The sequence below is a fragment of the Nilaparvata lugens genome, chromosome 12 (genome assembly GCF_014356525.2).
Source record: "Nilaparvata lugens isolate BPH chromosome 12, ASM1435652v1, whole genome shotgun sequence".
Lineage (NCBI taxonomy): Eukaryota > Metazoa > Arthropoda > Insecta > Hemiptera > Delphacidae > Nilaparvata > Nilaparvata lugens.
The window spans coordinates 4,935,377-4,961,029 of NC_052515.1; the positions used below are offsets into that span (position 1 = coordinate 4,935,377).

The 25,653-nt window shown below is 32.4% G+C and overlaps 1 protein-coding gene across 4 annotated transcripts in view; it reads right to left on the bottom strand.

The window, feature by feature from the left end:
* The window catches only part of LOC111046185, a 35,876-nt gene that overhangs the window by 5,018 nt on the left and 5,205 nt on the right, over positions 1 to 25,653 (bottom strand). Inside the window, exons 2-6 of one of the 4 annotated variants that reach the window (XM_039438751.1) lie at positions 8,354 to 8,401; positions 7,335 to 7,370; positions 6,193 to 6,355; positions 4,444 to 4,479; positions 3,351 to 3,538 (exon numbers count right to left, since the gene is read on the bottom strand). In XM_039438751.1, the coding sequence (XP_039294685.1) occupies positions 3,351 to 3,538; positions 4,444 to 4,479; positions 6,193 to 6,355; positions 7,335 to 7,370; positions 8,354 to 8,401 (471 nt within the window). Of the gene's footprint in view, positions 1 to 3,350; positions 3,539 to 4,425; positions 4,480 to 6,192; positions 6,356 to 7,334; positions 7,371 to 8,353; positions 8,402 to 25,653 lie in introns of all 4 variants that reach the window. The other 3 variants (XM_039438753.1, XM_039438752.1, XM_039438750.1) reach the window with 3 other exon arrangements.

Below are 25,653 nucleotides of genomic sequence, written 5' to 3' on the forward strand. Positions count from 1 at the left end.
AATAATAATAATAAATAATAAATAAATAATAATAAATAATAAATAATAATAAATAATAAAAATAATAAATAATAATAAATAATAATAATAAATAATAAATAATAATAAATAATAATAATAAATAATAATAAATAATAATAAATAAATAATAAATAAATATAATAAATAATAAATAATAAATAATAAATAAATATAATAAATAATAAATAAAAATAAATAATAAATAATAAATAATAAATAATAAATAATAAATAATAAATAAAAATAAATAATAAATAATAATAATAAATAACTAAATAAATAAATAATAAATAATAAATAATAAATAAATATAATAATAATAATAAATAATAATAAATAATAATAATAATAATAATAATAAATAAATACATAATAAATAAAATAAATCAATAAATAATAATAATAATAATAAATAATAAATAATAAATAAATAAAATAAATAAATAATAATAAATAATAATAAATAATAAATAATAAATAATAAAATAAATGAATAATAAATAATAATAAATAATAATAAATAATAAATAATAATAAATAATAATAAATAAGTATAGATGAAATAGGAATAACTATACAGATGGGAATAAATTGGAAGTAGCATTTGTTCAAATTCTAATTGATGAATAATTATTATTAAACTAAAATCCCAATTGAATGCTGTAAATCACCCCGAAGACTTCTGCTACTACAAATATTAACAACAGGGTAAACAGCTAGATGGAGATTCGATGAGCGCTACTATTCAAAAATTATTTGTCAGCCCGGGAACCGAACCCAGTACCTCCTAATTGCCGGTCAGGAATGCTTACCCTTACATCAAACTGATAATCTCTTGATAGCAGCGCTCATTATATACGAGGCCATAGCGGCCAGCCAGTCTACAGATGGAAATTACCGAGATATTGCAATAATTCGAATGCTAATGAATTAATAATTATTATTAAACGAAAATCCCAATTGAATGCTGTAAATCACCCTGAAGACTTCTGCTACTACAAATATTAAAAACAGGGTAAACAGCTAGATGGAGATTCGATGAGCGCTACTATTCAAAAATTATTTGTCAGCCCGGGAACCGAACCCAGTACCTCCTATTGCCGGTCAGAATGCTTACCCTTACACCAAACTGACAATCTCTGGATAGCAGCGCTCATTTTATACGAGGCCATAGCGGCCAGCCAGTCTACAGATGGAAATTACCAAGATATTGCAATAATTCGAATGCTAATGAATTAATAATTATTATTAAACGAAAATCCAAATTAAATTATGTAATCCACCCCGAAGACTTCTGCTACTGCAAATATTGACAACAGGGTAAACAGCTAGACAGCTGAAAATAATTTATTTATTTCTCTATTGGCAAGTGATTGCATTGTCATGGAACAGAATTTTTCAAAAACAATTAGCTTGAAATTAGCTGCTATCTTAGAAAATGAAAGACTTGATATGAACGGTAGTAGCCTATTTTTGTTTAGTATATAGTAGAGATGGCATAGGCTATTAACAAATTATATATACGGTACTCATTAGTATAGCTGGAACATCTAAAATTTAAATATTATTGTCATTACTGGATGATATATATCATTACATTGTAGTGGACATTGATATCAATGTCCACTTTATCTTGGAAAAATCTAAAACAACAAAATAATGAGAGGGATTTACAGTCTACACAATTTATTTAAGCGTTCAGTAATAGCTTAGGCTAATAGCCTAATAATACTACAGTAGTTATATAGATTCAGTTCAAAGTGTCAGCATTCCTTAACACTGATGCTTTCCATTCAGTCGATTCACATAAAATCAATAATGATATACAATTATTAGGATTGAATTTATGTCCACTGTTCACTGTCCACTGATCAATGTTCACATCATGTCCATTTTTGTGGTTTCAAAATAATTCCCCATTTTGGTTTGAAATCTACATGAATGTCCCATGCATGTTAAAAATGTCAGCATTCATTGGAGAGGAAGTATATTGATGTTAGTTATAAATACCGTAACGTTAGAAGCTTGAAGTGATTCTAACCAAGTATAGGTTCGCAATTTTTTGAAGAAATTCTGCATTTCATGCATTTTCTACATCTACATCATATCACAGATACAACTCAACTTATACAAGCATGATGTGTTTGCTTTCCTGTGATCATACATTCAGTAAATTATTTGATATTTTTTTTAAATGTCACTATAATAAAAGACAATTTATGATAACTTTGTTGTAGTTCAGACACTGTGTTAGTTGTAAATATTTGAAAAAACACTTACTTTTCTTGGAGTATTGAGGAATGCATTTTACAGTGTCTGAACTATAACAAAGTTATCATAAATTGTCTCTATATTGTAGTGTTTCGTCATGGAAAGCAACAGCAATTTATGAATCTTTATATAGATGAAGCATGCATTTGCTTGTCTGTAATCATATATTCAGTAAATAATTTGATAATCTTTCGATATTTCACTATAATAGAGGCAATTTATGAATCTTTATATAGATGACGCATGTATTTGTTTGTCTGTAATCATATATTCAGTGAATTATTTGATATTTCACTACATAGAGGTAATTTATGAATCTTTTCATAGATGAAGCATGTATTTGTTTGTCTGTAATCATAAATTCAGTAAATTATTTGATAATTTTCTATATTTCACTATTACAGTAGCCCTGTGTAATAGAGAGCCACACTTTTTGAAGACATTCTGCATTCATACATTATCACATCCATATTGTAGGCCTACATTTTCTAAATTATTTTGCAATAATTTTGTAGAGATTCTTTATAACCTGAAGGTTGAAGATTTCCTCTTCAGAAAGTAGCCAACTATTTTTTAGATTATTTTGCAATATTTTTGTTGAAATTCTGACCTCAAAGTTAACGGTACCCTCTTCAGATAGTACTTTTATATTATTTTGCAATAATTTTGTAGAGGGAAGTTGAAAATTTCTTCTTCGGACGGTACTATTTTTTTGATAATTTTGCAATAATTTTGTAGAGATTCTATAAACTGAAAGTTGACGATTTCCTCTTCTGTCGGTACTATTTTTTAGATTATTTTGCAATAATTTTTTTGAGATTCTATAAACCTGGAAGTTTACGATTCCCTCTTCAGACAGTACTATTTTTAGATTATTTCACAATAATTTTGTAGAAGGAAGTTGACAATTTCCTCTTCCGACAGTGAGCTATTTTTTTAGATTATTTTGCAATAGTTTTGTAGAGATTCTATATAACCTGGAGGTTGACGATTTCCTCTTCAGAATAGTAGGTACTATTTTTTAGATTATTTTGCAATAATTTTGTAGAGATTCTCACCTCAAAGTTGACAATTTCCTCTTCGGACGGTTGACAACTGAGCAGTTCGTGTTGACAACACCCGCCGCACCGCTCGATTCGGATGCAGGAGGGAACTCGGACGACTTGTCGGCTGGCCTTCTTGAAAATCTCAACTGCGCGGACTTCAGGCTGGCACGGCGCGAATTCCGGCTGTATCACGGCTGTACCTATTCGTTAAAAATTATCATCTATTTCAACATAAAGTTAGATTATAAAATTATATTTGTTAAAATGTTTATAGAAGACAGTGTTTCGTGCTAGTATTGAACATTATTATCAAACCAAACAGAAATAATAATTATTGACTGATTTTTTTATTGGCATATTCAAGTGATCGTATTGTCATAAAACTGTTTTTTTCAAGAGCAATTAGCTTGAAATTAGCTGCTATCTTAAAAAATGAAAGACTTTATACGAACGGTAATAGCCTATCTTTGTTTAGTATATAGTAGATGAAATAGGAATAGCTATACAGAAGGAAATAAATTGGGAGTTGCATTTGTTCAAATGCTAATTGATGAATAATTATTATTAAACGAAAATCCAAATTAAATGATGTAAATCATCCCGAAAACTTCAGCTACTGCAAGTATTGACAACAGGGTAAACAGGTAGATGGAAATGTTTACCCTGTTGTCAATATTTGTAGTAGCAGAAGTCTTCTGGGTGGTTCACAGCATTTAATTTGGATTTTCGTTTAACGATAATTATCAATTAATTATCATTTGATCAATTTAAATATCTATGTAACTTCCATCTCCAAACAGAAACTGGTTACAACACTAAGTCCCTCTCCCGATTCTTTTTTTTTATTTATTTATTCTCTCCCAAATTTAGTCCAATGAGTATATTACGGTACATAAGTTAATAGATATATAGCACATATAGTTAAATATGTACATGCTACTATATTTTTCACATTCACAGTATTCTTGGAGGATTTTCACTTCAACTGTAAAACTAACACTGATGTACGGTAATAATATATCATTGAAGAAATGAAATTATTAAATAAATATTTTAATAAGTATAGGCTAATGAAAATTAGACTCACTTCTTTCAATCAATGCACCTTCACTTGATGTTTCAATGGGGGACCCATTACGGCCTGAAATTGAAGAAGAATATTATTTTTGAAAAATTACATTTTCATCATAAATTTAGTTGTTAATATATAAAGGCTATTAAATAATTAATTGTCAGAATACAATATGAAACATGATATCAATATGCTGTTACACGCATATAATAATTTCACATGGCAAATAAATTATGTTAAATTATAATTCATAAAAATAATTAATAAACAATTTGCCTTCATTTGCCTATAGTAGGAAGACAAATTTATGAAAAAATCGTTGATTTTTTCATAAAGTTGTCTCAAATACCTACTTTCGAATATTATGTACCGTAGTACCACAATTTAAGAAAATACAAAATGATGTTCCTTGTCCGTGGTACGGTACACTATATATCTACTAAGCAAAATGCTAGCAGTACTGTATATGATTTAGGAAAAAAACAGGCATTTGGCAAGATTCGACCTCTAAATTTTTTACTCAAATACTGTTTTTGCAATGGGTAGCCCATGATCTTGTATTATTAGGTTATTCTATTTCTAATATAAAATACATTAGAAAACATCTCTTTATAGATGTTTGAAACCATTTTCTGATTTTCTTTTTATTGCTGTAAAATTCTCTTAGGACAGTTCTACCATAGAGAAACAATAGCGTAAGTAGATATCCCATGGTATAGGACGTTTATGTCGCAACTTTTACTGTTATCTCAAGTCGATAATCCACGTAGTTCTTTTTAGTGAAGCTGTGTGACGCTCGTAGTCTCTTATTGTGTACCGTTCATACACTCTTACCCCAACAAAACAGTAAAAATTGATAATTATCGACAGTAATCGGCTTGAGATAACAGTAAAAGTTGGGATATCTACTTACGCTATATTGTTTCTCTATGGTTCTACACTATCATATTATTTTGTATCATATGTCAGTTGTAAATTTTACGAATTAAATTTCAATCACAATATTCTTGAAAATGTGCTATTGATATCACAAGCAGGTTGATGGTGATTTTTCTTCAGTTTCATATTTTTCCAGTTTGCGAAAATTAGCGAATTTTGGAGAAACGTTTAAACTGTAGATCAAATAAATCTACAGGTTTTCAAAAAAAGGATTTCAATAGTGCTAATTGATTTTCTAGTTCATAAAAAATAATTCTGTACTACCTTTTTGTTTTGAAAACTTAACTTATTTATATAAAACACAACAATAACTAGTTTCGGAGTTTCCAAGCCATTTTTCATGGAAATGGATTTGAAATGCAAGATCGAATTTTCATAACAGAAGGGTAGGTACTATGGAATTATTTTTGTCAATAAATTGATGATTGATAAATCAATGTACAGGTAGGCTATATTATGATGTACATCTGGCCACTGACAGAACTTTCCAATAGATTCCAACTATTAAGGCTATTATAATCTGAAATTTTTATTGTATCAATAAATGAACAAGCCAACAATAATAAAATAATAGAATCATAGAACAACCTCCGATTAGCTAATTATCAATAACAGCCGATTTTCAGCCAATCGTAGGATCCTCTGTTCTCCTATTGGCTAATTCTATCCAACAGCTGATCCTCAACCAATCGTAGGACAATATGGATGATCTTTTGGCTTGTGAGAATGCTTGTTAGTGGCCAGCTCAAGAATATTATTAGAGCTGATCATTCTATAGCGTACGGTAATGTTAGTAAGCGCTTAATTGATAATAATTTATGAATGAAGTATGATGTTAGTCACCTGCAATAAGAGAAGAAGGTCTTAACTTACTCACAAGTCCATAAAGACTTGAGCCAAAACCCGCCGAAACCACGGGGATCCTCCTCTGAGGCATTTGAAAAGTTTTGTAGAAATCGTCGATGCTGTTTACGTTGTTCAGCTTTCGAGCCACATCTATTGGTATCTGCAAAGGAAATGAAAAAAAAGTGTTATTATTGTCATAGCTTTTCTGAATTTGAATACTGATTCTCTAGAGACTAGACTATTGATAACCAAGATGATGGCGGACCTGCCGAAAGATCACGTTGTCACAGTGAGTGATTAATTCATTTATTGGAGAATATCTGACTGCTAGTCGTTTTTCTAATATAGCAAAGAGTGATTTAATAATGAGCAGTTCGTGATGGAAAACGACATTGAAGAAGACTAGAATATCATGATCTTCACAAATAATGAATGATATGAATTGATAGAACCAATATAAAAATATTGTAGTACCCTTTGAAAAAGGTACCCGTTGAAATGTCAACTTGAAAATGACCTAAGTTAGGGTCGAAACTAGTTGTTGAACTATTTTAAAGTTTTTGAAAAATAAAGGGTAGCCTACTTCAAGATTTTTATATTGTTTTTATTAATTTGTTAAAAAATAGCCCATGTGAGTGAAGTCTTTTTATTAATGATACGATTTTCTTATCTGTGTTACAGTGATGACAAATTATATTATTTTTTGCTGGTTTCATTATAATATGTGGTTTGGCCAGCCAGGATAGCTGAGAGGAATAGGCGTTGTACCCTTCAGTCTGCTAGCTCTACCTGGTAGTGCTGGGTTCGAATCCCGCCGGTGAGCATGGATGTTTGATAATCTCTTCAAATCACCCTCTCACTTCCATCACCCACGCACAAGCAAAATGCTCATGTGGGCATCATCCAAAAAAGGTTTGATTTGACGTTGTAATGCATTTGATGTACCATACTCTTTTGTTTGTACATTACAACAAATCAAATCAAGTGTTTTTATAAATAGTGTCGTTCATAAATACATGCATAGACAAAGTAATGAGAACGGAGCATAGTCATTAGCCCAAAGCAGCTGAGGTAAACAACAATAGATTAATATAATTTATTTATAATAGAAATGTTCAATTTATTATAAGGACACTTACCAATGATGGGTCTTCTGAGCTCGAAAACATCAGCTCCTGGAAAAAAATGTTGGAAAATCTCAGGTTAATGAACAATTATTTCAATATAGTTTGAAAATTGGAATCTTGTATAGATAATTGTAATTTCCAATCATTTTAATGAAAAATTTAATATAAAAATGAAAGAACAAGGTCTCCCATCTATTAATCATGAAAATATAACTGGGATTGATCTTATCCTGATGAGATCCTTATTGGTATACCAATTATAAGCTAATACAGTACCGTATTAAAAATACATAATTGAATATTTTCATTCCCAATAATCCGAAAATGAACTATCCAATTACTGATGACTCTCAGGCTGGTCACACACCGATATTAGTCATGACGAGACTAGTCACGTTTAGTCACAATACTTCACATTGTTGCTTATGGAGTCATGTCTAATTGCAATGACTAATCAGTGTGTGTTGCGTCATAAGCAACTATGTGAAGTATTGTGACTAAACGTGACAAGTCTTGTCTTGACTAGTCGGTGTGTGACCAGCATTAAGCTGCGTTTTCACCAAATAAAATTTATTAGTAAAATGTTTATTTTCCGTCCTTATAGATTCTATTAGATTGAATATAACTTATCTTACACATGATGAACATATGTGTTTGCCAACCTCCGTTTAATCATATAGAATCTATAAGGACGAAAAAATGAACATTTTGTTAATAACTTTGGTGTAAACGCAGCTTTACTGGTTGATGAGATTGATGAGAGTACTCTAATGTGTTGATAATTCACACATTGTAAATAGATACAGACAAATTATTAAAAAATAAAGATTATTTTATAAAAATAAGTATCAATGTTAGATACTATTAATAATGATGCAGTTGAAAAATTCTAATTAATATCGAAATCAATTAACTGGTCAAATAATATTGAGTAACACTTCAAACTGTCTCTACTCATGACAGTTTGCTAATCGCTTGACATCATTGCATCGCAATCAATTAAAACTAACAATTGAAAGTGAATCACTTACTGTTATATTTGAAGAATCATTTGAGTCGTCTTCTTCACTAAGCTCCGACTAAAAAAAAGAAAAAACATTATTTACAAAACGTTTTCAAGCTGAAACAACTGATGACTCATGTATTATCTTATTGGTTGAAATCAATTGTTGATAATGATTGATGTATTTCAATGGGAGTAGAGTGAGATAAGAGTATGGTACTTGAAACCTTCAGAAAATTTCATTGTAATGGCTTAGTAATCCAAACAAATCACAGACGTTATTTATCCATCTATGAATAAATGAACAGATTATAAATTAAAATCGGGATAGAATAGGGCCCAATGGAAGGGTTAGCCCAAAATTTTTTCCCTCTCAAATTTTGATGGGTAGCAACTTGAGGTTGAGTGGTAGAGAGGACTTGAAAGTCCTGACTTAGCCTAATAACGAATTTTTCATTTTTTTTCAACTTGTTTCAAAAAACATACCACCTCAACTTCCAAATATTCAAGTATCCTTATTTCCGTCTAATGTACAGTAAGCTTCTTATGACCATATTTTATATTTTGATATTTGTGACATTTAAACGGGAAAATCGTTCTAACCGCAAAAATAAATAGTGACGATTTCAGAAACATTTGGATCAACATCATATTGTAGAGCGTACCAAGTGATGATGTGGTTACTCGCATTTATTTTTTTAATATTTTAACGGCAATTCAATAAGATGAGGGAAAAAACTTTCAATATCTCTGACCACAAAAAATAAAATGACGATATCAGAGGCATTTCAAACATCATCTCGAGATGAACCACAAAAGTCTTTCTTCACTGTCTATTTCAATATTTGCAACATTTAAAACAGGAAAAAATACTTAAATATTGCAATCTACTAAAATGAATGACGATATCAAGAGCATTATTTCTACTGTCGTCAACTCAAGACATAAGTTTATCAGAGATTGAAAATGGTGTAACAGCCGAAACCGGTCTTTCTAACTATCAATAAAATCTGCGGATTTTGACAATTTCTTAGTATTTTTATTTATTTATGAATAATTACCACAATATCAACTTCTCAACTACACAAGAAATCGAGACAAGCAAAAATCTGAGCCGCAGAGTTAGATATGACTTTATTTTCTTATTTCAATAGTTTTGCTGTTTTTCAAAAAAAAAATGACTGAGAAAATTATTTTTGTTATAATTTATTATGATCTACAATAATTCTTCACCCAGCAACAGCTGCCATCTGGTGGCGAAATTGGGAGTTGTAGAACTGTCCACCAATCAGGAGAGAGAGTGGGCGGAGTTTAGAGGTGTCAGTGTGAGAGAGCCCAATTCTGAACTCGCTTGTGATTGGTTCCCACTTTTGAAGTTAGTTTACGCAATAGCAGTGAAGAAGATAGGAGAAGAAGGAGAAGACAGGGAAGAAGAAGAAGAAGAAGAAGAAGAAGAAGAAGAAGAAGAAGAAGAAGAAGAAGAAGAAGAAGAAGAAGAAGAAGAAGAGAAGAAGAAGAAGAAGAAGAAGAAGAAGAAGAAGAAGAAGAAGAAGAAGAAGAAGAAGAAGAAGAAGAAGAAGAAGAAGAAGAAGAAGAAGAAGAAGAAGAAGAAGAATTAGAAGAAGAATAATTAGAAGAAGAAGAAGATGATGATGATGAAGAAGAAGAAGAAGAAGAAGAAGTAGAAGATGATGTTGAAGAAAATGAAGAAGAAAACTAATTTGGAACGTGATGTGATATATGAGATATCGTATGTCGTATTGAGAAAAATAGTTTGTCAGTATTTAGTAGCTTACTACGGTAGGTAGTGGAAGTGTATATGTTGAGACAATATTGATGACACATGAGGAAAATTTGTTGTTAAAACGTCAAGCTGAAACATCAATTATCATCTTTAGCCTATTCCAGCTGTGAACTATATTTGGCTTATCAGAATCAGAATCAGACATCTAAATGTGGTTATTTTCTCACCATCAGATTTCAATAATATTATTTACAGAAGAACCACTTATAAAATTCATCTTATTCAGCCTACTCATAGAAATTTATTTATTTAGATGGTGGTTTTCATATCAACTAAATAATATTATAACCTGTGGTAATTTTTGTTTTATTGCGGATGATGCCTACATGAGCTCTTAGCTTGTGCGTGGGTGATTTCATGAGATGAAACGTCCATGCCTACCGGCGGGATTCAAACCCACGACCAGGTAGCATTAGCAGACGTTTTGTTTGTGAACGACTTGATATTGTCGAAACCACTAATTTATTACTAGGATACTAGGATAATTAGCTTGTGCGTGGGTGATTTCATGAGATGAAACATCCATGCCTACCGGCGAGATTCGAACCTACGACCAGGTAGCATTAACAGACGTTTTGTTTGTGAACGACTTGATATTGTCGAGACCACTAATTTATTACCAAAACATTATTTGAGATACTAGTTTCAGTTGATACACCATTATCATAATCTTTAGGAAACCGGAAGCTCAACCATTTACTAGCAGTATATATATATAGTGTGGGTGGAGCCCTACGATTGGCCATGAGCTGTTGACCAATGAAGGTTGAGCTCTACCGTCATTGGCCGAGACTAGACACGCCAAAGTATTCCTAGAGTGTAGTTTTGACGTTTCCAGTGTCTAATGATTGATGCTCCATCCTGAAATATACATATAATAGGTACTCAGCTCCCTCTGTAAGAATCCACAATATTGATAAAAACAAAAATTGATTGGATTAAAAAATGTAGTAAATTTTTTTGTGTATTGACGTTGTCTTTTATTCTATGGATGTTCTGGCAATAATATTCTATTTATTTGTTTATTCATCTATCTATCCATCTATTCATTATTTATATATTTATTCATTTATTTATCTAATTATTTATTCATTTATTTCGCGACTAATTCACAGCTAATTTGGCTCCATGCAAACTTTTATGACTCTATAGAGAGGTCAGATTGGAAATTTCACCAATCTCTGATGTAACAGCTTCAAATAAAACACATTAATTAATTTATTCATTTATTAATTGGCTATTTATGTCGTATAAAGTTATAGAACTATGAGAAAAACTCATTGAGAGAATAATTCAATGTAGCCAAATAAGTGTAAGAGAGAACTACACAGTATTAGAAAGAGCAAGAAGAATACATTGAGGAAGACTTTGGAAGGTCGCCGTCTATATAGTGGAATTCATTACAAATTGTCAGCATCTGTTTAATGGGCAGCGTTAGTGTTATTCATGAGAAATACTGATGGTTCAAGTAAATCTCACTATAACAGTGTAACAGTTCCTAATTAATAACCAATTCAAAGCCTTTCACCTTTACTATTTATAGCATAGTATAACAGCAGAAGAAGAAGAAAGAGAAGGAGGACAAGAAGAAGACAGTAGAAGGAGAAGGAGAAGAAGAACGGTAAAACACCTGAATGACGTAATATGTTGCGGATTTCCCAATCAAGAGGGGACTCCTGGCTGTAAAGAACGGACGGGATTCCTCTCTCACTAGATCGCTCACTCTCATTCATTCTCTCTCTCCCTTCACATACACTCTCTCTCTTAATCACTCTCTCTCACTCTTGCATTCTCTCTCTCTGTCTCTCTCCCCTCTCCTTACACACTTACTCCTTCACTCACACACATTCACTCACTCAATCTTTCACTCTCACCGTCTTAATCTCTCTCTCACTCTCAAAGTCTCTCTCACGCTTTCTCTCACTCACAGTCACAATCTCTCTCACTCTCTCTCTCTCTCACTCTCAATCTCTCACAAACACTCTCTGTCTTGTTTGGTAGAGAGTTAGTGGGGAGGATATTTTTAATATTCTTTCCGAAGAATGGACATTGATATGTCCAAAGCTCCGCCAATTTTTGTAGATGCATAACAATATAATTATCCATAGTTATTATATTACCAATTACTTTTTCATATCATATACTTTCAATAATAAAATTATTTTCTTAGTCTATATTATGTAAATTCATCTATAATTTTGCTGTATTGTAAGCTATTGTATATAAGTGTATAAGCCAGTTTATATTGTAATCTACATAAATAAAGTACTCAATCAATCAATCAATCAATCAATCAATCTCTCTCCCATCCATTCTATCTCTTACACACTTACTCCTTCACACACATTCACTCTCTCTCACTCACCCACTCTCTTTCACTCTCACAATCTCCCTCTCACTCACCCACTCTCTTTCACTCTCACAATGACACTATCTCTCACTCACTCGCTCACTCACATTCACTCACTCTTTTTTTCTCCCTCTTTCTCTCTCTAAGATTCCATAGTGGGATGTAACAGGTTATTTGAATCAAGTACTCAGCCTGCCTGCACGTGTTTATCAATTAATTCTTTCCTGATGATTCATTCAGCAGAGAGCTTATCTATGTTACATGTCAAACGTTTTATTCAACTTGAGACGTACTTTTACTTTTTTCAAGTGATACGTTTTTCACAGGTTGTTGATCTGAATGTTAAAGTAGCCAAAGGAAATCGGCCGAAGTCAGTGACGCATTTGAAAAATTCTACATTCAACTTAGGTCTACTTTTTATTTCTTCGAAATAATTTTTTTCTTGAAGGACGTTGATCTGATGGTGACGCAGCCTATCACTATGGAAATCTGTGAAGATCTGTGTCACATTATTATAATGTTCCATATTATTCAAATTGAGACATACTTTTAGTTTTTTCAAGAGATGCGTTTCCTGACAGGGAGTTCATCTGTAAACGGTGACGTATTTTTGTGACGTAGTCTGAAGGAAGCTGCAACAAGGTGTAGTGAGATCCACGTTAAAATGGCAGTGGAGGAAGAAACAGCGATGCCGTTTCTCTGCCTTGCCACTGCCTTCTAAAGAGGACAACTGCCTCCGGTATATCATCTGATGTGATATGAACTGTTCATTCAACATCAACTATTTCATTACTATCATCACTGCCTTATCTTATCACAGCCTTCTATGGCTGATACCGGTGAATCTGATGTAATATCAACACTGTTCATTCTTGTTTGAGATAAAATATTATAATTCATTCTCCAAGATAATATATTTTCCAAGATTTAATAATACTTTACATTGAAATAGGATATTTTGATAATTAATCAAATCAAATCAAATTTCAAATTTTCAAATCAAATTTTATTCACAAAATCAAATCAAATTTTATTCACAATTTCAAAAAAAACAATTTAGGGTCCTGCCAAACCTGTAGGTTTTTCGGCGGGTGCCCAATCACAAAAACAATATTAAGAACATAATTAGGTAAGTTTACTAGGAATTTTTATGACATTCGAAGTTCGAAATAAATAAAGAAAAAGACAATATGTAATGTAATAAAAACAGGAAAGTATAAAACTAAAAAATAACTTTACAAAGTTTGTTGAATAAGAAAAATCAACTGAAAAGTATGAAAAAGAAGAAGAAAAATAGAAAGAAGGATTGTTTCACACTATCTTGATAAAACATTTCATCGCTGAGGCAGGCGGCAGTGTCAACAATGAGAAAAATAGAATTTCAGCCAGCCAGAACTTAGAAATGATATAAAAACTCGCTGGTAATTGTGTAGCCAGATAATAGTAACAATAATATAATATATATTATAGATAATCTAAGTATATAATACATTATAAGTTTAGTGTGTTCGCATTAATATTAAGATACATCATTATGTCCTTTTTAGTGTAGTCTCGAATATTTTGGGGAAGTCTATTGAATAAGTAGGGAAGAACATAGTGGAGGGATCTTTTGCCGTATACATTATTGAATCTGGGGACTAGGAATATTAATGGAAATCTCAAGTAGTAAGGTGCGGCAGGAGCAAGAAATCTATACTGAAAATTACATTTAAAAAGTGTTATAAGTTTGTAAAAGTAAAAATTTCTGGGTGATAGGGTATGGTAAAATATATAGATGTTTTGTAGGTTGTTAGGATCAATATTAAAGACAGGGATTCTGGTTGTTATACAGTTTAATGTTCTCAGTTGGATTCGCTCTATTCTTTTTAAAAGATAATTTGCTGCACTTCCCCATGTTTCAATTCCATATCTAACAATAGGTTCCATCAGTGACTTATAAATTAGATACAAGCAGTCGGGAGTGATGTTTCTATGCAGATAATAAATTTTTGCATTTAGCGCTTGAAGTCTTTTTGCAATGTGATCGATATGAGGATTCCATCTCAGGCTACAATCAATTATAATACCAAGATAACGGGTGCTATTCACTAGATCTAGAGGCGGACATTTGCAAGTTAGAAAAGCATTTGAATAAAGGCAATGGCAGTCATGACTTGATACTGTTGGTATTTCATTGCATCTCAGATGGGGAGACTTGAAGTGCATTAATACAGTTTTTTTTCTATTAACAATTAGATGTCTGTCGTGGGACCATCTTAGGATTCTGTTATAATCCAGTTGGATCAATTGCTGGGCTGTTTTCAAATCTCTATGTCCAACTATCAGAACAGTATCATCTGCATACGTTAGTACTTCTCCATGACTAATTACACTGGAAATTGAGTTTACATAGATGTTATATAAAATCGGGCCTAAAATACTTCCTTGTGGTACACCAAAATCATCATTTTTGTGTAATCCACTGTGATTGCCACCCAGGTTGACCATGAATATCTATCAGTCAGATAGCTCTTGAATAACTTCAATACATTGCCAGTAATTCCTATATTTGATAATTCTCGCAGTAATATCTTGTGATCAAGGGTATCAAAAGCTTTAGAATAATCGATAAATAGTGCAAGAACATGATATCTGTCGTTTAGCAGATTGTTTATTTTATTAGTAAAATTTACAAGAAGGGACTCAGTGCTTTTTCCTTTTTGAAACCCATATTGAGAGTTGGAAAGAATATTATTTTGAAGAAGGTATTTATTTAAGTGTGTGAATAAATATTTTTCAAAATTTTCTCGGGTACTGACAATTTAGATATAGGTCTGAAATTGTTAAAGTTATCACGAGCACCAGATTTATAAATTGGTTTAACTATAGAAATCTTCATTGAGTCAGGAAAAATTCCTTTTGAGATAGATAAGTTGATCAAGTGACATAGAGGGATATAGAGATAGTCGTCAAGGATATGAAAATCCAAAACTCCCACACCATCAAAACCAGGTGATTTATTTTTATCCATATTATTTACTATTTGTTTAATGTCTTGAACAGTAGCTTTTCTGAGATAGAAATTTACATTAGGTGGGACCGCGACAGAGTCATCGAGAATCAGTGGACATGAATGAGAAGTATTCCTGATATTTTTTATGAAGGAGTCGGCGAAAGCAGAACAAATTTGGTCGGGAGTTGAGAATTTATTAGAAAAACTGTTTAGGACTCTATCATCAGACACATCCGATGATCTTCCCAGAATTCCATTTATACACTTCCATTTCTTTCTAATATCGTCTTTAGAGTCATTAAAATTTTTAATTATATAATTTCTCTTAGCATGTGTTATTTCTTTATTTAGTTTGTTTCTAAAAGATTGATATTCATTTTTGTATTCTGAATTCGAAGGATTACTTTTGGTGCGTCTGAATAAGATATCTCGCATTTTAAGTTTATTATAAAGTTCTTCAGTCATCCAGTTATTCTTGAAATTATTGGATTTCTTGTTTTTGATACGAATTATTTTCTTGGATTGGTTCAATGCTCTGTCGAAATTCAATTTTATCTTATCGTATACTAAGTTGGGTGAGAAAAATAAGAGACAACTATTCCATTCGCTCTGTTTTAAAATGGATGAACGTTTTTTCCTGTCAATGATTGTCTTAAATTCTTCTTTATCTTGAATGGATTTTATTTGGGGGTTGTATCGAATTTTGCAACCTACAATATAGTGATCAGAGATCTTTACATTTATTACTCCGGTATTTGAACTAAAATTACTGCTAAGTAGACGTAAAAATAAATGATCAATACAAGTTTGAGTAAGCAAGTTTTGTCTGAGCTCTTCTCTCGTGACTATAGATATACCTTTTTTACAACCATAAGATAATAACATCGATTCGTATAATTGTACAAATTGATCATTTTGTTTGAAAAGATCTAGGTTTGTATCACCTAAAATGATAAGATTCGCTTTATTATCAACTTCAAGTATTATTTTCTCGAGATCAGAGATGAAATTATCTTTTTGAAAACTGTGTGGCCTATACAAACTGATTATATTGAAAGATACGTTTTTAAATTTAATGTCTAACATAATATATTCTAAATTTATTACATTGAAGTTGACAGTGATTTCCTTGAAATTTATTTTATTCTTTATGAAAGCTGCAAGGCCATGATATAATCTATTAGGGGCACATTTGTATAAAGATCTATACCCATTAATTTGAAAAAGACTACTTAAATTAGAATCAATGTTGATTTCTGACAAAAAAATAATATCGATATTAGCATTACAGACAGCTAAAGTGAGTTCGTTGAAATTCTGTCTCAGTGACCTAATATTAAGATAGATAATTTTAAACGGAGCAATAATCTCTAGCGATAAAGAGGAAGGAATGCTCTTATCAGCAAGCCAGCTATCAATAGTTGGAAACGCCTTGCAAGGCAAAACCGTCTCCTCAATTGGAAAATCATAATCTATCATGACTGTATGGTTGATAAGTTAATAATGAATGAATAATTCCAGATTTTCAAAATAACAATGGTAGGTACTTGAATTACAAATAATAGAACAATAATACAAAGCCCAGTGCACAAAGTAGAATGAGAGTTGTAAAAGGAATACGGAAATCTTGAAACTGAACATTGGTGCAGAGGTATAAGTAATCTTATCAGATGATTCTATCGATATCCGATTCAACCTTAATACGGATCACTTGTGCCTGGGGCTCTTTTCTTACTAGTATTCTACCCTGAGAGGTCCATACATATTTGTAGCCAAGTGGTTTTGCTCGTAACTTAGCTTGCATGAATAATCTTTTATTAAACGCTGTGAGATTTTCATTGAAGTAAATAGACCTATCAGACGAGTTTCCCAGATCTTTATTAGTAAGTTTTGCTGCTCGGCCGTTGGTGAGCCATTCAGCTCGGACAATTTTTGAGACAAATTGCACAATCAGCACAGGTGGAGAATTCACTGTTGAGTTTTTGGTGGATTTCCTGATTGGCAATCTGTGCGCAGCACTCACATCACTTTCATTAAATTTCACGTTTATCTTATCAGCTATGTGTTTTAGATCATCGAGAGGAGACTTATCAGTTACTTCAAGACAGTGAATCTCCAAGTTATTTATTCTACCGTATTGTTCAAGGTCATTAATTTTCATGCTGAGATCGTTGATGTGATTATCCTTTTCCCGTAATTGTGCGTTCATTTTGGCTATTTCACTTGTTAATTAATTAATTATATTACTATTACTTTTTGTGTAGTTGAGAAGTTGATATTGTGGTAATTATTCATATTGAATGAAAAAAGACTAAGAAATTGTCAAAAAACCACTGATTTATTGATAATTAGAAAGACCGGTTTCGGTTATTACACCATTGTCAATCTCTGATAAACTCTTAGAGATTAGTTTATCAGAGATTGACAATGGTGTAATAACCAAAACCGGTCTTTCTAATTATCAATAAATCAGTGGTTTTTTGACAATTTCTTAGTCTTTTTCATTCAATATTACTATTACTACATTGTTGAAAGATGACCTGACGACATTGTGGAGCTTGGAAAAGATAGCACTATCTGCTTTGTCAAATGTTAGACAAGGATAGCAACACCAATGTTAATCAAAATACTGCCATTATAACGTGGAACTCACTACATATTCAACTTTAGACATAAATTTTCTTTTGTTTAGGGATACGTTATCTTGCAAGACGTTGATCAATAAACGGTGACGTATTTTTGTGACATAGGTAGTCCAAAGGAAACTGTAACAAGGTGGGAAGAATGTTTGAAGTTGAAATTGTACGTTGAAATATTGTTCTTGGATCTATTAGTAGTGACGTAGCTTTGTGACGTAGCTCATAGACAAGAATAGTATACAGATAGACTAGCTATGTACTATCCTTGGCTCATAGGAAGCTGTGCAATGTAAAAAGTATGTTCGATGTTGGAAATGACGTGATTGATAAATTTTTCTGAGTAGAAACGGTATTTATGATTACATTTGAATTACGTAAGTTACGTTTCTTGAGGAAAACTAGTGTCTAGGATGATTAAGAATTGAACTGTTTTTACCTGGGGTTTGTGAGAGTAGATAAACAATAGACAAATAATAAGAAGGGAATATTAGCAATTCTCAAGGATGGTATATAGCTATTACACTATTATTGATATATTACATTAATGACTATATCTATATACTATTCTTGAGCCATTCTAACCAAATTACTTACAAAAAACTACGTACAAAATACTCTGCATCAGTCAAATCATTAACAATACATTTTCACTCTATCAAAACCCGAGGTACATAATCTTTTGTTTACGATTATGAGTTCCAATTTTCAATAAACAGTCGCTCAAAACTTCTGAAGATAAGGAAAGAATAGTGAAATTATCACTGTGTGAAATAGTGAGACATCACTGCTGAGGTTGAACGAATTGAATCAATGAGTGATTGATATTATTTCAGTAAACTTATCACTTACAAACAAGTTACTGTTGAAATGGAATAAGAATATTCAAGAACCCTTCTTACTTTCCTTGCCCTCTTACCATAGGTAAGGAAAGTATTGCTTTCCGAAAAAATTAAGGTACCTCAATTTCTATACGTTTCAAGGTCCCCTGAGTTCAAAAAATTGGTTTTTGGGTATGTGTGTGTGTGTGTGTGTGTGTGTGTGTGTGTGTGTGTGTGTGTGTGTGTGTGTGTGGTGTGTGTGTGTGTGTGTGTGTGTGTGTGTGTGGTGTGTGTGTGTGTGTGTGTGTGTGTGTGTGTGTGTGTGTGGTTGTGTGTGTGTGTGTGTGTGTGTGTGGTGTGTGTGTGTGTGTGTGTGTATGAGTGTATGTGCGTCTGTGTACACGATATCTCATCTCCCAATTAACGGAATTACTTGAAATTTGGAACTTAAGGTCCTTAAACTATAAGGATCCGACACGAACAATTTCGATCAAATGCAATTCAAGATGGCGGCTGAAATGGCGAAAATGTTGTCGAAAACAGGGGTTTTCGAATAGGGATATTCTCGAAAACGGCTCCAACGATTTTGATCAAATTCATACCTAAAAACGTCATTGATAAGCTCTATCAACTGCCACGAGTCCCATATCTTTAAAAGTTTCAGGAGCACCGCCCCATCTATGCAAAGTTTGATTTTAGATTCCCAATTATCAGGCTTCGAATAAAATTTAAACAAAAAAAAACAAGTGGAAAAGATTGAGTATAAAAATCTCTACAATTGATGTTCAGTAACATTTTCACCTAAAATTGAAAATAAGCTCGAAATTCGAGAAAATAAGATTATCAAATTGCTACCTGTTGGCAACTGTTGATTCTATTAAATCATTCACTATGAAGAGATAGCAGCGACAACTATTGTATATATAGTGAGATGCACTTCGATTTATCAACATTGCTTGAACATTGCGTTAGGTGTTTTTAGTATATCACTATTAATAGACCTATGATTTCATTCTGTCAATAAATAGCTGAAGATTATTTTTCAAAGAAACTTATTAGTTACCAGACGCGTGAGAAGGCGCCATGCCCCCCCCCTTCCTCGCCACCACATGATCACTTACTCTGATACTCTCTCACACTCTGTCTCACTCTCCCCCACACAATCTCAGACTCTCTCTCTCACTCCCTCTCTTTCTCACTCTTTCTCTCTCACTCACCCAGTCGTGTGTTGAAGGATATTATTTTAAATCCTTCTCAGAGAATCGACAATTATTTAATTATTAACACCGCCGATTTATGTAGTCACTTCACAATATTATATTATAGTCTTCAAATTGTATTCAATCTTTATTCTCATTGATTAATTTTTTTCATACTTTGTAAAATTCGTTGAATACTATCATTTAATGTAGGATATATTAGTGTAAAAGCCAGTAAATATTGTAACATACATAAATGAAGAACTCTAATCTAATCCAATATAATCTCCCCCTTTCTCTCTCTCTCTCTTTGTTTTATAATGTATAATTATTGTAATTAATTTTTCATAGAAGTGTTATTATTTTGTTTATTATTACCAATTTTTGCCGTTGGTATTGTCAGACTTAGCAATGTGAGATGTAAATATATAAAATATAAAAATACTGTATCTCCGTCTTGGGTTAGTGTACGACCTCTCTCTCTCTCTCTTTCTTTCTTTCTTTCTAAGAGTGGGCTCTTATTGCCTCAAATTCGCCCTAAACACTTGTAATAATTCTAAAGTGTGAAAATGAAGGTATTTATCTACGTATCTACCTCTCTATTTCCCTCTCTACCTCTCACTCTTTAAGAAAGACTTGTTTCAAAGAGATAGAGAGAGGTTTTTAATAAAGGCATCGGATCAATCAAACACTCTCACTCACTCTCTCTCTTTCTTTCTTTCTTTCTTTCTAGAAATATTCACTTCAATTTGTCAGAATTTATTAGATAAAAAGTATTGATATTATTTTATGATTGACGCAAACAGTTTAAAGTGAAGCTCTCTATACTGACATCAAACTCTGTATTCTTTATTCTATTTTCTTTTCCCCTGCTGATTTTACGAGCTTCAGACTTACAAGGTCATCTCACCCACGATCTTGGAATTCCTAAGTTCATACAACAACTAATTAAGTTTCCCCAGGTCTTAATCATTCTATCCTATGTTATTCACAGTATTCTCATTCAAGTCTTTCATTCTGTTCTATAGTAAGGTCTACGTTATAATGGAAGGATTTGATTAGCATTGATGTTGCTATCCTTGTCTATCATTCGACAAAGCAGATAGCGCCATCCTTTCTACCTCCGCAACGTTGCCAGAACGTTCTTTAATAATGTAGAAATATAATTGATTGACAACAAATTATTTAATCACAATCATAAAAATCTCCTTCTACTAGGAGAAGGATTATTCGTCATCTACTTCTCCTCCTTCTATCTTTACCATCATTATCATCATCTTCTTCTTCTTCTTCTTCTTCTTCTTCTTCATCATTATCATCATCATCATCACTGATCTATCATATAGTGATCATCATCACTATTTCAATGATCTGGAAATAGTGGATCTGGAATAGTGGTAGGTTTGTGATTTTGTATTCAAATTTTTCAAATAAGGGCAATATTTCTCAAGTTTATTATTGATTGCGATAATTTTGTGATTCATTTGAAGTATTATGTCTACCTTCAAAATTCAAAATCTTCAAATCATTATTCCTGGACCAAAAATCAAGTGACGAAACAGTGTGTGATATCATAACCTCAACCTTTGGACAACATTAAATTTTTATCAAAATTTTTGGAGAGAAATAGTACAGGCTCATCCTTGTTTTTTTCAATGTCATAATTATATTATGATTGTAGTATTTTGTACAATAAATGAATAAATGAATCACCTTCATCATCATCATCATCATCATAATCATCCTTCTTCATCATCTTCTACTCCTTCTCTTCTTTCAATTCTCCTTCATATTCTTCTCCGTTTTGCTCTCTTTCTCGTTCTTCTTCACTACTTCTTTTTCTTCAAGTAATCTTCTTCATCTTAAACTAAGGACTCGACGTGTTTCTCAGGCGCCAACTCAATCAGCCAATCGAAGAGCTTCCTGCCCTGCCGACTGTTAAAATACCGTTTGAAAACGCCTGAAAAACGCTTAATCAGGTCCGGCCCTTATTCTTCTCAAAGAACTCCTTCATCTCCAACTACTACTACTACTTCTTCTTGTTCTTTCCCCTATTCTTCTTCCTCCTCCTCTTTCTCTTCTTCGTCTTCACCTATTCTTCTTCATCATCTTGAACTACTTCTTCTCCTACTACTTCTTCTCCCTCTTCATCTTCTTCTTCTTAGCTACTTCATTTCCTACTACTCCTTTAAAAATTCTTCTTCAATAACTTCTCCTTCAACTACTACTTGTCCTTCCTGTTCTACTTCTTCCTTTTTTTCTCATTCTTTTTCTTCTTCTTCATCTCCTTCTTCCTGCTCTTCCTCCTCCTCATCTTCCGTTTCATATTCTCGAACCAAGAACGGGAGAGGTGCAATGAGCAGATAAGAATTGACATGACTCATACGTTTGGTTCACAGGTAGTCGTCGCTTCTAATGAAATCAATGAGAGGTCCTTGAGCTCCCATAGAGTTAGTCACACATAACATAGAAGCCGCTTCTATTATTATTTTGTTTGTGTTATTATAATAGGCCCTACCTACTCGCCACAAAAGCACAGCATTGATTGACACAATTATTACCCGCGATAGCACCAGCAGTGAGAGAGAAAGAGTGACAGGGAGAGAGAAAGAGAGAGAGAGAGAGAGAGAGAGAGAGAGAGAGAGAGAGAGAGAGAGAGAGAGGGAGGGACCGGATGTGCCATGTCCTCATTGAAGGACGTCGGTCCAAATTGGTGTATGGGAAATTTTCGACTAGAATTTAAAATAGTATTAACTTTTAAGGTAATAGGATAAATCTGGTTGCAGTAATGAATGATAAATTCTATACAGGCTTCGTTTGAACACGATGATTGACCAATAGTATTTCATTTTTAAGGTTATGGTTGCAGTATGGAATAATAATTTTTATACAGGTTTCATTTGATCACGGGGATTGACAAATAGCAGATAGCCCTATTCCTTTTCTATAGAGTGTCTGATAAGTCACTCCCTATTTTTATACAGCTATAATTTCTTTTTTCATGAACCAATTTGGTTAGAAATACATTTGTTAGATAGAGCACTCCGTGAGGTTGTGTTTAACACCAATTTGCATTTGTTTCAGTTTAAAAATTCCCCCTCTTGACTGCGGAAGAACGAGCCAAAATAGCAGCTCGTTATGAGGTGTGGGGATCTGTGGTGCGAGTACAAAGGTGGTGGAGGGCTGAACCATGCAACACTGGATGCGAAAACTGTTAAAAATTGTCATTCAAAACTACTAACAACAGGGAGTGTCGCAGATGCAAGACGATCAGGAAGACCATCAACGTCAAGGACAGCAGAGAATGTTGACAGAGTTCGTGGAATGTTCATAAGGAGCCCTAAGAAATCACTGCATCAAGGATCTCGTGGCTTCCATGGTTTTAAACTGAGATCTTTCTTAAGAATCGTTGCAACAGAGTAACGTGGAAGACCACTTTCACGAGATCCTTGATGCAGAGATTTCTTAGGGCTCCTTATGAACATTTTAGGAAGTCTGTCAACATTCTCTGCTGTCCTTGACGTTGATGGTCTTCCTGATCGTCTAATGATGTACTATAGTACCCAGAAATACCTAGTATTCAATCATAAAGAAGAATCACTTGAAATAAAATTCATCACATTGTTGTCATCAGGTTCGTCTATGAGTCACAGCACTATGAACGTGTTGTGTTGAAAATTGTCATAAGTAGGTGAAATCCTAAATTCGTTATAAAAAGTCATGATTGTTTTCAAAGTCATGCAGTCATACAGTGACTGTTCAAGGTTATGACGTCATAATTGTAGTTGAAATCACACTGAAAATAGTAAACTATTTTGAAAATGTTACCATAGTTCGCTTGAAATAAAAACAAGAATTAATGTCAAGTGTATGTGACGAGTTAGTTTATTTCATAGACGAAGATAGACAGTATGATAGGTGATTTAAGTAATATTTTTCCTTAGTCTCTCAATTTTTCGAATAATTAGAGTAACTATTGAGAACATTTTTATTTGAGTTGTCTTCAAATTGACCATATTTCTTCATACGACAATGACTATGAATTGTTTTTCTAATCATGTATATTGAAAGAGTATACTTGTAGTTGTTGATAGACGTAGTTTTCCCTCATTAGTATCTTAAATATCGGAGCACCGGGCTCGTTATTTATTTATTGATAAACAGAACACAATTCCTTGAAATGATCGTGTTTATATTTTACAGCTGGCTATACTCAGCTTATGAATTTTGGGGATGTGATATTTTGATTTTCCACAGAATCACTCGCTCACTTTTTACTATCCACAGACGACGAAAGTCTCAGCTGTTTCAGTCAAGGATGATTATCCTTCTAATGTCGTTCAGCGAGTTTACCCAAGGATGAGACCTAGTGCAATCGAATTGTTATATCATAAACCTACTATGTTCCAAATTTCGTGAAAATCGTTAGAGCCGTTTTGGAGATCTGTTGAACCAGATATAAATATACAGAAACTGCTCGTCTAATATAATGGGATTTTCTTCAAATAGTTCAAATTCTCTAAAGAAAATAATTTGCTAATTCGAATTCACTATATTTTTTCAGAGAATTTTTGTGAGCAGCAATCAAATCATTATAAGATGAAACAAAGTTGAAAAATAGAAGAAGTTTTGGGCAATAACCTGTTTTTTTCTAACCATTGTATTTTTCGCTTTATGCAATAAATTAATAATATTGATTGATTCTTTTAGGCTAGTTGAAATGCTTATTATTATTTGAATAAAATTTGACAATCGTAAGAGGAATATGGTGGAAATAAATTGAAAAAATATGAAAATTGATTGAGAAAGATCTTATTTAATAGATCATCAGCTGTTCTTAGTGAGAATTTGTGTGTATTTTTGGCTTCAAAATTCATAAAATAACTTAATTAATACAATGTGCAGTGATAATTAAGTGTAATATTCAACTATAATTTGGTGTTTTAATTTTTCTAAATTTAAAATTTGCATCTCATATTTATTTTTGGACGAAAGTTGAGCTTGAACTTCTTACAGAAGAAACATAACCTATTTTTTGGACATCTAATCAAAATTTGGGAATGGAATAGTTTTGGGCCAAGCCTGTTGTTCCTTCCCAATCATATTTATATGATTTGTTATTGTATCCACGTATAAATAAATAATAATAATAATAAATAAATATGAGAGATCTCTCTTCTCTAAAGAGGAGGATGTTGGATGACTTTATGACAATCACGAGGAGAATTTTGAGGGAAAAGAGATATTTTATGATGAGGAAAGATGAAGGCTGATCAAAGAAGAAGATTGGTACTATAATAAAATTGAAGAAGAGAAAAAGGTTGATGTGAAAAGAATAGCAATCCTATACTATTAAACGAGCAATTTCTGTTTATATGTTTAGATGTTTGGATGTCTAGATGTTTAGATGTTTATATGTTTGTATTTCACCGGATCTCGAAAACGGCTCTAACGAATCTCACGAAATTCAGAACATAGTAGGTTTATAATATACAAATTCGATTACACTAGGTCTCATCCCTG